Source organism: Marmota flaviventris, chromosome 7 (genome assembly GCF_047511675.1).
Source record: "Marmota flaviventris isolate mMarFla1 chromosome 7, mMarFla1.hap1, whole genome shotgun sequence".
NCBI lineage: Eukaryota > Metazoa > Chordata > Mammalia > Rodentia > Sciuridae > Marmota > Marmota flaviventris.
Window position 1 is genome coordinate 35,396,870 of NC_092504.1, and position 14,396 is coordinate 35,411,265.

General features: G+C 35.3%; 1 protein-coding gene across 1 annotated transcript in view; it reads right to left on the bottom strand.

The window, feature by feature from the left end:
* Nucleotides 1–8,544: 8,544 nt before the first annotated feature.
* Nucleotides 8,545–14,396, bottom strand: part of Kctd8 (potassium channel tetramerization domain containing 8) — a 249,851-nt gene continuing 243,999 nt past the window's right edge. The window contains exon 2 of the mRNA XM_027939576.2: nt 8,545–9,859. Within this exon, the coding sequence (XP_027795377.2) occupies nt 9,399–9,859 (461 nt within the window). The 3' untranslated portion in view covers nt 8,545–9,398. The remainder of the gene's footprint in view (nt 9,860–14,396) is intronic.

Here is a 14,396-nt window from a genome sequence, read left to right on the forward strand (position 1 = left end):
ACATGTCTTACATGTTTGAATGCTTGCAGTAATCCTGAGGTAAGGTACTATTATTGTCTGTGCTGCATGTAGCTACTGTAGAGGAGACCTAGATCCACTATGCAGTACCCATGTATAACATTCATGCTATGCTGAAATTATCTAAGTTTTCATGGGATTGTTGATTTCGAATACAAAAACATGAGGTCGGAAATGGATTTCCAAATTTGGGGGGAAGAAAATAACATAACAGAAGAAATGAGAGGAGAATGTGTCTGACTGGAACCCAGGCTGATGGGGATTGGAACTGGGAAGATAAAATGGACAGGCTTTGGACTGTTGGGAGAGGACAATGAGTGGTGGACTGAGAATCTTTTCATATCTGTTGGATAAGATCTGGAAGTAGGGACAAAGCCACCAGAGAGCCTTGAGTGAGACAGACTATTGTGAAAACAGAGTTTTTGAAGAGTCACCTGTCTGATACAGGCTAATTTGTTTGAGAGAATATAGCAATAGCTGTCAGGGAGCCATTAGAGTAATTTATCTTTCCATGTGTCAGTGATAGTAGTCAAAACTTAGCCAAGAAAACTGCAATAAGTAGAGTCATGTGACGTTAGCTGTTCAAGATTCCTTTAGTAAAATCCCCAATTAAAAAAATCTCTTTATCTGACCTCAACAACATTCCATCCAGATTTCATGTCCAGACCCTGCATTTGAGAACCTATTTTGATTTTATGAGATTTTCAGGATAGTATCCACTCCATTCCTCTAACCCCTAGTCTATTACCTTCTCTCTTCACTTTACTTTACAAAACTGGGTTATGGTTTTCAAGGTCATCATTTAACTAATGCCCTCACAAAATTTCTTAATTTTCTTGCCTCTTTGAATTTCATTACATTTCTCTGATGGATAAAAAATTAACACAGTGAAAATTATTTTTATGAGCATTTTAAGTACCCCCATTCTGCCCTAACCCCCTACCCCATGAATCTTGTACTGCTTCAGAAAGTCACATAGTGAGATACTTTGGTGTTATTAATAGAATTCTTCTTTACCAATCTCATAAGTATTATGTTTAGTTACTCAACTTTGTCCAAAACTCCTATGATGTTTTTGATTCAACATTCTCCTACTCCTTAACGTCCTTTAAAAAATATTCTAAAATCATGGGTATCTTCAAACATGTGCAATAGTAGAAAGAAACTATGAATAGCCAGTCACTTTCTGTAATAATTATCAACATGGCCAACCCTTGATTCATCTGATTAAACATACTACTCTTTCCCCCATGTTATTTTAAGGGTAAATTTTGATATATTTGTGTTTTATCTGTTAGTACTTTGAAGAATATCTCTGATATGGTTTAGTTAGTACTTTGAAGAATACCTATGTTATGGTGAGATGTTCCCCAAAAGCTCACATGTGAGACAATGCAAGAAGGCTTAGAGGTGAAATGATTGGGGTATGGCAGCCTTAACCCAATTAATGAATTAATAATCCCCTGAGAAGAATTAACTGATTGGTAACTAAAGATGGTAGAAAATATAGCTAGAGGCGGTGGGTCATTGGGGGTATGCCCTAGGGATATATAATTGTACTTGGAAAGTGGGGTGTCTCTCTGCTTCTGACTAAAACAACCTCTAAAACATAGAGACACATGTTTTTCAAAATATCCACAATATCATTATAAAAATAAGTTGTTTTCATTAAATTTTCATCCTAAGATGGATGAATTCCTCAATGGTGATGCTAATGGCAATGGTGTTGGTGCTGCTAATGAAGAATGTATAGTTGATTTGGCAGGATTTGGCATCCAGATAGTTTCCCATTTAGCATGTGTAGAATATATCTTTTGAATATAGGTCCTTGTTATGGTTTAGATTCTGAATATCCCCCAAAGGCTCACAGGTTGAATGTTTGGCCCCCAATGCAGCCAATATTCACAGTGGGGCCTTTGGGATGTGATAGAATCACGAGGGTCCTAATCTCTTCAGTAAATTAATCCATTGATGTATTTATTGCTCATTGGGTTTTGGGGAAGTGGTGGAAACTGTAGGATGTAAGGTCTAGTGGGCTCTTAGGGGCTTGCCCTAGGAACTATATCTCATTCCAAGCCTCCTCTCTTCCTCTTCTCAACTATCATAAGGTGAACAACTTTCCTCCAACACAGACTTCTATTTATGATGTATTATCTATTTATTCCTTACCATGGGCCCAGAAACAATGGAGTCAATTGGTAATGGGCTGAAACTTCTGAAATCATGAGGCAAACCTATATCTTTACTTCTTTTAGGTTGTTTTTATTCAGTTATTTTGTCACATCAATGAAAAGCTGACTAATAATCCTCATTCCTCATTGTTTTCCCTTGCCATGTTATTGTTGAAGAATTCAGACAATTTGTCATGTAGAATCTCTATCCTTCTTGTTATTACTGGCTGCATTGTTTTGTTGTTATTTATAAGGTTTCTTTGTCCTTGTTTTTCCTGAAAATTTTCAGTAATACCTAGAGACCTGTAAGTTTTAGCTCTACTGTTTTTGACAAGAAAACATCACAGGTGATACTGTGCTGGCTATAGCTTTGCATCAGTCATCACTAATGTCTGATTGCCTTCCCATGCATGATGTTAAGTTCAATGGCAGGATCAGTTACTATAAGCCTGACATATTCATTATGAGGTTTTCCATTTTCCCTTCATGTAATCATTTAAGCTGTTATGAACAATATTTGTTTAGAACTATTAACTCATTAGAGTTTGCAAAATGTCAATATTCTGTTTGTATTACACGTTCTGCCTTGCAGGTACAGGTGAGAAAGAGAAAAGATATGGCAGAAAGGAAATGTGTGCTCTTCCCATTCTCTTTGTTTTTCTGTCACTAAATAGGACAGAAGGACTATGCTGACCATCCTCAGTTTTAGGAAAAAAGAGATAGAGGAAGGACATAAACACAAGGTAACAAATTATGTCCTTGCCATAGTAAACATATTGGTGAACTAAAGAAAGAAGTATTGAATTCTACTTGGGGATGACAAGAAGTTATAAATAGCTGGGGATGGGGGGAAAAGGAATAAGGGCGTATGTGAATTGTGTTTTTATATGTGGTGTGTGTGCTTGTGTATGAGTAAACAGTGGTAAGATTAAAGAGAGGAGACAGAAGTGGAGGGCTTTATGAGTTATATGAAGTAGTTTGTAAATTTTTTCTCTAGTAGGCAAGGAGATGAAAAGTTTTAATCAACAAGAAAGTAATATGAAAAATATGTGTTGTAGGAAGATCACCTCTCTAGCAGCAGGAAGAACAGGCCAGAAGGAGAAGATTCGTTATAGAGACCAGTGTAATCTTCATTATTGTAGCTGCAGTGGAAAATGGCAAGATCTGAACTTTCAGTTACATTCAGGGTAGTTCTCTCATGTGCTGCTCATTGGTACTTGTTCAACACTCTGAAATTGCCAGTTTTCTTATCTGTCTTCTGCATTAAACTATGTGTATGAGGAACGGGTGATGGGACCAATCGGCCCTACATGCAGGTTACAAATGTAGATTATACTAAAATGCCAGTAAAACTCCCAGTTAATCTGCTTTTATTATCTCCTTGCATTGAAAACTCAAAACAATGTCAGTGTTAAAATACTCCTGTCCCCCAAAATATTTTCCAAGTCTAAGCTCCCATTCACTTGCTTCTAGTCATCATTTTGAACTAATCAGCTTCCATTTAGTCTTTTTAAAAACATTCTAAAGAATACTCAATTTGCTTCTACTTTGGCACCCTGCTGCTGCACCTGGAGCCTGGACAAAAAACACTGGGTAGGTATAAAAAGAATTTACTCATAAGAATATAATCTTGAATATGAAGACTATTACTAAAATAGTCTTCATTATTATATTCTTCAACATAAGGATGATATATGCATATTTGGTATAGGAAAACACTGGGTAATATTTTTGTGAAAAATTTTCTAGAATAACTTTGTTTTCTTACATTTTTAAACTTACAGATTTATCCCTTTCTTTGTACCCCTTTTTAAAATCCTAATCCCCTTCTGTCAAGACCCAGCTCACATTTTACTTCCACCATAAAGCTTGCATTTCTTCTAAATCTGTGTAACATTTATGCTTTTATGATACCCAAACATCGCTGTACTTTAAGCATTGTGTATATATCTTAACAAAATGCACTCTATAAGTTCTTGAGCATTTTATTATTTTTGTATCTTTGATGTATTTAATAACCCTCAACCACAGTAGGTACCCTAGGGATGATTATAGATCATTTTGAATTAATTTCTATAAAAATGTATATGAGTTTTAAGAATCTTTCAATCCTGCAGTTGTGAGATTCTTTTAGTGTTCTATGTCATGCTTCAAGTTGACTCTTTTTGGGACTATGAAATGGAAAGTATACATTTGAAGAAAAAAGATTTGATATTTAAGAGTTTTGTAAGAAAATTTTCCAACTCACATTCTTTTTCTAAGTGAGCATAACAATTCTTTGGTGATATTTGTTTGATCCAAACTAGAAAGCTAATCTAAACTAAAAAATACTAATACACCACATCACAAGTTATGTTTACTATATACCAACAAAAAAGGTTCACACTGTGGGAGAAAAGAAATAATGTCCAGGCTTGGTCACTGTATCTCTATCTCTAGAAGCCAAAATCACACTCATCAAAATTGAAATAAACTATGAAATATTTTTTTAAAATCGTCCTCTAAATAATCTCTCCAGGAGATATTAGCAATGCAAAAATCTATAAGTGGGATTTGGACTCAAAACATAGTAAAATGGCTTTTAGCCAGGATAGGAGACAGGAATTTATCAAGGACTAATGATGAGATTTTTGCACTAAAACTGGTATTTATTAATTTACCAAAATGACTGATACCAGCTGTGTGCTATAAACTGTTTACTCATTGTTTCTTCCTGTTTGAATAAAAGTAAGGTCTACCGGTCTATGAGACATGTTTAAATCTAATGGAAAAATGTAATTATTATGCTCATTCATTACAAAATATAAATGACAGGTACAGCAAGGATATTTTTAAAGTAATTTGAAATATCTAAGAGTGGAATAATTAATAATTTTATCCTGAGGGATCAAGGAAAGCTTCCAAGAATAGGTTTCATTTTAGTTGAAGCATGAAGTATGAGTAAATTTACAAATTTTTGGATTGAAAAATTTATGTTTTTGGTCTATGAGGTGTAGTGCCTGGTGATGATTTAAAGGTGTGAGTACATGTCATTAGTAACTGGTGTGCAAAGAACTCAATTCTAGATGTGAACCTGGAAATGATGGGTTGAAAGTTCTTTGGTGCTTTTCCCATCAAGAGAAAGAGCATATGTCCCAACCCCTTAAACTTAAGATGACTTGCTTTGCCCTTGGTCTTTTCCCTAAAGACCTAAAAAGAGCATGCTACAGGGACACTGCGACATCCATGTTCATAGCAGCACAATTCACAATAGCTAGACTGTGGAACCAACCTAGATGCCCTTCAATGGATGAATGGATAAAAAAAATGTGGCATTTATACACAATGGAGTATTACTCTGCATTAAAAAATGACAAAATCATAGAATTTACAGGGAAATGGATGGCATTAGAGCAGATTATGCTAAGTGAAGCTAGCCAATCCCTAAAAAACAAATGCCAAATGTCTTCTTTGATATAAGGAGAGTAACTAAGAACAGAGTAGGGTCGAAGAGCATGAGAAGAAGATTAACATTAAACAGGGATGAGAGGTGGGAGGGAAAGGGAGAGAGAAGGGAAAATGCATGGAAATGGAAGGAGACCCTCAGAGTTATACAAAAGTACATACAAGAGGAAGTGAGGGGAAGGGGAAAAATAATACAAGGGGGACAAACGAATGTCAGTAGAGGGGGCAGAGAGAGAAGAGGGGAGGGGAGGGGAGGGGAGGGGAGGGGGGATAGTAGAGGATAGGAAAGGCAGCAGAATACAACAGACACTAGTATGGCAATATGTAAATCAATGGATGTGTAACTGATGTGATTCTGCAATCTGTATATGGGGTAAAAATGGGAGCTCATAACCCACTTGAATCAAATTGTGAAATATGATATATCAAGAACTATGTAATGTTTTGAACAGACAACAATAAAAAATTAAAAAAAAATAAATAAAACATAAAAAAAAAGAATATAGGGGAAGTAATACTGCATGTGTTTGAAGCCTTGTCCCCTCAGGCCACACAACCTCTGGACTCATATTCTTGGAACAAGTGGTAGCATGTGTCTAAACCTGAGCTGGACTACTGAAGAGGACATGTGGAGGATTCAGGCACACTGAATCAATAAAGGCCATCAGTGGCCAACATAAAGTGAGGCCATTACAGATTATTCAGTCACTGACAAATACAAGTTCATTGTCCAAGTCAGTTTATACAAAGATCATTGGGAGAACAGCCCAGCTGATCTTAGGCCAGTTTGCCAATCCATAGAACTGCAAGCTGATAAATGATTGCTATCCTAAGTTACTAAATTTTGTGAGTACAAAGGTTAACTGATATGGTGCTATTTTATTGAGCATCCATAATTTGGTATACAGCACTTGGATTTTCTTCTCCAAAATATAGGGAGTATTATGTTTAGATAATACCAGCTCTGCTATGTCAGGTCAAGGGAAGTGGAGATAATTACTAGTAAGAGTAATATATCAGGTCACAAGTTGAGTGCCTACTGTGTACCTAACAGAAGGTAAACCATGTATAGGAAACTAAATACTGAACTTCAGAGCCTGTTTCCAGGCTTCTGACTTTTAGTTATTATTAGAGCTCACCTCTTTGGGAAGAAAGTGTTACATAGCAACTATAGCCAAACTTACCTTTAATTTTTTTGTGTTACTTTTTCCTTCAGGAAAGAGTCCCTGTTTAGATGCTTCTTTTTATTCCCTTTTATCCCCTTGAGGCAAGCCAGGTTCTAGCCTGCTGATAATAAAATGTTTCAAAAGATTCACACTGAAAGTTTCTTCTGAAGGGCAATAGCTAGTAATTTGTATTTCTTGAATAGGTTGTTGACCTCTACATCAAATATTTGGAATATAATAAGTGCTTAACAAATTAGAACTAAAATAATTACATCTCCATCCCATGGATCAGAACCTTTATTCAAATCTATCAAGGACTATAAAGACAGACTCACAGGCATCACTTCTTTTAGAGTGTTAAGATGTGACGATCTGAAATAGTGATCAGTTACATAACTCTTTGCATTGCTGTTCTACTTGAACATTTGTATAGGAAAAAAAATAAAAAGACCAGAGTGCAAGAGTACCTTTCAGATTGATTCTCTGCCCTTAGCTGTGGGGCTTTGTATCACAAAGGGATCATGTGTACAATTACATTGCTTCTTTGCCAACACTTTCTTTTTAATTGGGAATATGAAAGGTACCCATGGGAAATTAAATATAGGGTAAGCTAGGGTAATTTCCCCTTTTGCTTTGCAAGTGACTGTGACTCCTTAGGGGCTATAGTTCTTACTAGAATGCTTGTCCCTCTGTATTCTAAATTCCCCATTGGAAGGTGCTAGTTCCTGGATTCTGTAAAACCACTACCTCCCAGTTTCTTCCCAGATCCATGAAGGGTAGTTATGCTTTATTTCAATTACATCATTTAAATCTTCTTTATGATGTTATTATTCCTTTATTATTCCCTTATCACCAAAATCACATAGAGAATTAGTGATAGACATGGAATTTGAAATTTGGCTCTATCTACTCACCTGTGTTGTAGCTGTATCAAACCATGCTGGGCCTCATAACCTCCCCAGATCACATGAACTTGAGTGCGTATTTTTTAAAGCCTGATAGATAATTCACAATAAATCATATCTCTTAGTTTTCTTCAATAGCCCATTGTAGGCGATATTATATAATGGCACTATGAGAAATCTCAGATATAACCAAAAATGAATGTAAATATTTTTAAAACTTTGAGTTGATAATGCTTATCTCATTCTATCATGCTAATACCACATGTATTGCTCAAATTTTCATTTTAGCTAACCACAGAAGAGATTGAGTTCTATAATTCTTGAACGTATTCTTACCTCTCTCAGCTTATTCTTTAGCAAAATTTCATGATATTATACATTTCTAAGACACAGTGAGACAAAGTTGTTTGGCTTATGATAAGAAAGCTTGTATCAATGAGGAAGAAATCACTTTTCATAAAAGGCTGACCTTTTACCATACTATTGACATTTTGTCTTCTAATTTGTAGGAGGTAACATCCCAATTTTTTTGGAGAGTTTTCCAATCTGGTTGTCAGCTAAAATAAAATTTTAGTGTATTCTTAGATGAGGTCTTTTTCTGTCATGGCTAAGGGATTATTAATCAATACCAAACCTATCTGAATCTAAACTCTAGCTTCATTTTGAATTATGTTTACAATTGTCAACATTAAGTCTGAGCAGACCTTTCAACATGGAGTTTTAAAGAAAAGTTGAAGACAAACAATTGAATATTTTTAAAAGAAGAGACAATAGAAATCAAGGAATTCTAATACATTTTCCTTTTTTTAAATAAATACATAAAGCTCTTTACAATTTCCCTCAATTATTTTGAATAACATGATAATAGGCTCTTTCAGACCATCATTATATCAATTTTTACAGCCTGATGTAAAATACTTGTTTCACAGAAATCATCATGACTAGCATTAATAGATGAATGTCAATGTAGTAACACAATAGTATAAGACATATTTACACCATCTTAACATACAGAAATACCATACACATACACATTAAAAAACAAAAACAAAAACAAAACACATATCCAGAACAAAGAAAGCTCAATCTCCTAGACAGCTTACATTTATAGGCTTTGCCTGAAACATTTTTTTTTGCTTAATTTTTTATAATTCTTTTTTCTTTCCAAGCAACAAACAGATCTTCCCTATTTCTTGTAATGTATTTGTAACATTGTGCTCATGCAAAAAAATAATACTTGTTTTATTGCACTGACATTTAAACAGTTTTAGATTTGGATATTAAAACCATCCTCTGAAATTTTAATTGATGTTGCTTCATCTATATTGTCATTTCAGTTGGTGTGATATGATGATTTGTTTTTGGTAAGTTACAAAATGACAAGCATGTCCAGTTGACCACAGTTCAAAAATCAAGATTCTAAGCTTCTTGATCATGCACATTTTACTTTCATTCTTGCAACACGATTTGAATCTGATAGATAACACCATTTTGACACAACTTTTATTGGATTAATTTTTTGAATTGTTTCTAAAAATAACAACCACCAAAAAAAAAAAAAGGAAAAAAAAATACTGTCCCACATCCACTGTTCACAATAAGGAAGAGCAGCAAGAATCACACTGACCATCAGTCAGGTGGCAACACTAGTAAACATCAAATGTCATCGAAATATCCAAGGGATGTGATCATCACTATAACCCATACTTCTGCAAGAGTTCAGATTGCCATTGGCGTTTGCGCTCTGGGAAATAATCTGGAATGTGGATTTTTTTAAAATCCTGAATACACTTTTTCATTTCTTCTTCCACACTTAGCTTCTCACAGACTTTCTTTTTGGAAAGATTTGTTTCTCGGGACTTGCTGATGAGTGTCTGAAAGAGTTCACTGTTTCTGCGTTTATCTGGTGGGGGCATCCATTGCACAGGGGCTTTTTTGGAGGGACGATCCAATGTTAAGGTGTTAGGTTGGTGAGCTGTAGCCTGCTGGGCATTGGGCGGGTTGTCCTGGGGAGTGCTGGCCTCCGAGTGGCTGTCACAGCTGGAAGTGGAGAGCTCATTACAGGAAGTCCCACTTTCACTTCCTTTATCTGTAACTTTGTCGTGTTTTCGGTCTTCATGTTCTTGTTTAGGTGACACTATTTTCTGAGGTGGTCCTGAAGAGGAAAAAAAAAAAGAGCAAAACAACTGAATAAATTGGAAGGTCAAATTAAATAAGCACTGTATTTTCTATTTTAAATGAAGAACACTGATCATATAAAGAATGCTATTTGTTGTAGTAGCCAACCTTTGAGATATTATACCCCAAACCTTGCAGCTTTAAGTATACATTGAAACATGCATCATGTTGGTTAATATTTCATAATAATAAAATTTGAGAGGTTTGTTTAATAAGCCTTTGTGCCATGATAGATCATCATTAGCTTTATGCTGTAAAAAAAGACTTTTGTTATTTTAGTTAGAAGATCCTGAGATCTGAAAAAAATATCATATGTAAGTATCATGCTAGTTTTATATTTGTTTCATTAGACACTTGGTTCATTTCTGATCAGGACACTGTACAAGGTGGTGTCCTTGGTGCATACAGTTTGCCATTATAAAACAGGAAAGTACCATTGCTCTATTTTACAAAGTAGAGGTATTCTCTCAGCTCAGAGGTATAATAGCATCATTTATACTTCAGGTGGTAGGCTGATTTAAATCGTACCCTCAGTCTCTTAATCTTGTTTCCTGTCTATTTCCTCAGAGAGAATTATGAAAGTGTTATACTATATATATGGGCCTAATATTATGGTGAAAGTATATAGTTGAAATATAGTATTTTCCCAAAATATGAGACTTAGCATTTGAAATAAATTACCTAGAGGACAGTTTTCAGAAAGTGTTAGCTTGCCAAAATAATTATTTCAAATATGCCAAGAGTTTATTTCCAAGAGGGAGCATATTTTATTTTCCTTGACTCCACTGTGGGATTAGGACATCCATCTAGCATTTATTGAGCACTATCACATACCCCAAACAATAATAAAACCTTGATTAAATGGAGCCCAACCATTCAGAGATCTTAGGGGTCCAGATTATACTTTCTCTAAGTCAACTTTTATGAACATGCTATGTAAGTCGGCCTGGGGGAAGACATCAGTGTTCTTTAAACATTATTCGGGGGATTTTACTTTGCATCAAGAATTAAGAAAATTTCTTCTAATTCATGGGGTCTCAACCTTGACTGAACAGTAGAATAATTTAGAAAGACTTAGCTTATCATTCACTGGAATCAATCTGGAATGCCTGATGTCATGAGGAGCCACCTGGACATTGGGTCATTTGGTGGTTCCAGGTGATTTCAGTGTGCAGCTTGTTATGGACCATTGTTCAATCAAATACATATCACATGAGTTAACAAGCAACATTGGTAGTTTACTCATAAGAGCGATGAGACAAATGAACAGATATATTACAGGAAAACTTGTAGTATGTACATCACACGGCTGGTTGCCATCACAAATTTTTTTATTCAAAACAGAAGAAACAAAGCCAGTTGCAGCAGCATATGCCTGCAGTCCCAACTCCCAGGGAGGGTGAGGCAGAAGGATTGCTTGAACTCAGATGTTCAAAATTAACCTGGGCAATGTAGTCAGACCCACATTCAAAGATAAATAAATAAATAAGAGTAAAAAGAGAACCAACAAGAGTTAAGTTGTACTAAAGTTTTCAAAAAAGCTTGAGAACTTCTTGCAGTGAGATTCCATATCTTGATTGTGGAGCTGGTTAGAAGACTGTATGTGCTTGTAAACACTGATGGAATTCCATATAAAAAAAATTTTAAATTTTCTATGTGTAAGCTGTATCTCAATTAGCTGGACACCCTACCAAAAGACTTTCTGAAACCACCTCAAAGCAAATGTACGTATATGAAGAAAGGTCTTAACCAATATTTCAAACTTACTTCATCTGCCATGCAGTAAAACTAGAATAAATGCTAATTTTTAAGACTTCTTAGGAAGAAAGTACACTAAGACATTTTTTATAGTTTTTGTAGCCATGGATTTTTTTAAAAAAATCTATTGTTGGATTTTTGTTGTTTCTTGAATCTCGCCAATTTTTATTTCATTTCTTCTGTCAGGGAGAATGGGACATTGAGGCTGAGGAAAGGAGTAGAAAGGTACATTGTTAACAATTTCTGGACTTACCAAGGTCCCTGTCCACCCTCCTGTGTCCTGAGGGGCTGATGGACATGGTATTTGTTAGGCTTCTTGCCTTCTGGTTTCTAGGTGGATTTGGCCAATGGCAAGATTAGCAAGACAATGACCTCACCCCACCCCACTCCTGGGATTGCTGTATTATAGTTGTGTTGCTAGTACAAGAAGCCCAGATCTATCAAGTAGCTCTCAATTATCCTCTGCTTTCTCTTCCTCCCCTTTCCTCCTCTTCACCCTTCTTCTCAAATTCCATTGAGGCTCACAATTCAGGCCTGTAGGTCATTATTAATACCAGGGTATCCTTCACACTCTGAAACCACTGCTATTAAATTCTCTTAAATTATTACCCTGTTAGGTATTTCCTTTTTTCTTCCTGGGTCCCTGACTGATAAAGCCACACCAGCCATCAGCCATCATCTCCATTGATTAGAAGAGTGTTACTGTAAGGCTCTGATTTGTAGTGATACTGTATTTTGATGAGAGTTGTACTGGGGGGAAAAATGAGTTTGAAATCCCACTGAGCTGGATTCAATTTCTGGTTGTTTTGCAAATACTAGCCTTATGACCTCGATTAAAATACTTTTCTCTCCTCTGCACGTTAGTACTATTTTCCTTAAGACAATTTTGAGACTATATAATATTCCATAAAAAGAGAATCTTGTACAATTATTCTCAACAGAGAGAGTACAAATAGGTATAGCAATGGAACCTGCTCAATGTTCATACCCATGCCTGCAGACTTTATTTCACTGTGCTGAAGGGGTTCTAGATAGTGTTTATGGAGATTGAGATGGTAGGGGAGACACAATATTTGCTTAATTATCTTTATGATAAATGTGATTCATGCAAGCACAAAACTCATCACCCTAAACAACACCAAATATAAAGTATTTTTTTAGTCTTTCTGTCAATCTTTTGCATTTCCTTAACCAAAAATCTCTATTACAGGAATATAAGATTTTCATTCTTTATAAAGACTAAAGGATTAAACTGCAAATACCTGTGCAAGCCAATTTACATTTAAGGATCAATTAATGAGGAGAAAAATAATTTCCTCTTAATAAGCAGGGGGATAGAGCATTAGATGGAGACACTCAGGCAGAAAAGTAATAACATGGAAATGGAAGACAGTACAGAGAGAGGATGTCAGATACTGCCAAAGTGAATGCTTCATTCTGTTTCTGTTCACTGGGAGAAATAATTGTTAACAACTTATGCCAGTGAGGATACAGAGTTACATAAAGTCTCTGGGCTAGCTAAATGTGTTACTATTATGGTATTATAATTTATTAATGAAAATAGCCACCCCTCAACACATAAAAATATAGATACTTGCTCTTGTACTGCAAGATGGAAGACCAAAGAAGACTTCCTTGAAGAAGACATCACAAGATCAGCCAACAGTTTGAGGCTGAGTACCCACTATGTGCCAGGCATTGTGCTAAGATCAAGGGACACAAAGATAAATAAGATGAGTTCTCTGTTTTGATGAAGCTCACAGGCTTATTCTAACTCTATGTAGGTGAAGACAATTGGATGCAGAAAAAAAGACTGGATACATGTGGCCCAGGATCCCTGGAATTTTCAGTAAAGATGAGCTAAGATGCATTTCCCATCAAATGAGTCCTAACTGAATTTCTCATATGAAGCTTTTTATTAATTTATTCCAATTCTTTCTGTTTTCTTTACCCCTCTTCATCACCTCTGTCTCTTTATTCCTTCCACAAATAAGATGGATCAGAGAATGCTCAAACATAGAGTCGATTTCATAGTATTTTATGATAACAGTTTAACTGTGTAGGATATTTTAGAATATCACACTTCTCTCTGGAGACTTTAAGATCTACAAGGAAAAGATGGTGGGAACCTAAAATTATTATGAATTTATAAGCAAGCTTTAGGCAAGAAGGATTACCAATTATACCAAACAGATAAAGAAGTTTGTATTATATGATCTAAGGGAAAATGTTACCTTGATTTTGTCCACATTTTCAATATATAGAATAATACGGGAAATTCTCTGTAAAAATCATTAAGGATGACCAACAGCCTTCTTTTGATTTATGTCAGCACTTTTAAAAAATTCAAATTGGTTAAGCATGTTCTAAATCATCATTGATAATCATAGATACAAATTGGGACTAAGGTATTTAACTTATTTATGTGCTTTTATGGCATGAAATTAAGAAAAGTAAATTTATTCATGGAAAATAATGATTTACTCTTGTTGCCTAGTTTTCTTGTGGATGCCTGCTAATTGTAGGCTTCTAGGGGTAATTTCAAACTTTAATTTTACATCATTCCATTCAGTAGTCCAAAACCAATTGAAATGCCTTAAGCAGCACACAAACGATAATTTAAATATCACTATGTGGGAACAGCATGACTATTATAAATCCTGCATCTCTTAAACTAATAAGAGAATTGAGTATATATTTGAATGATCTTCCCCCAAAGCATTTAGTCCAGTGAGATAGAGCATTAATCAGACCTG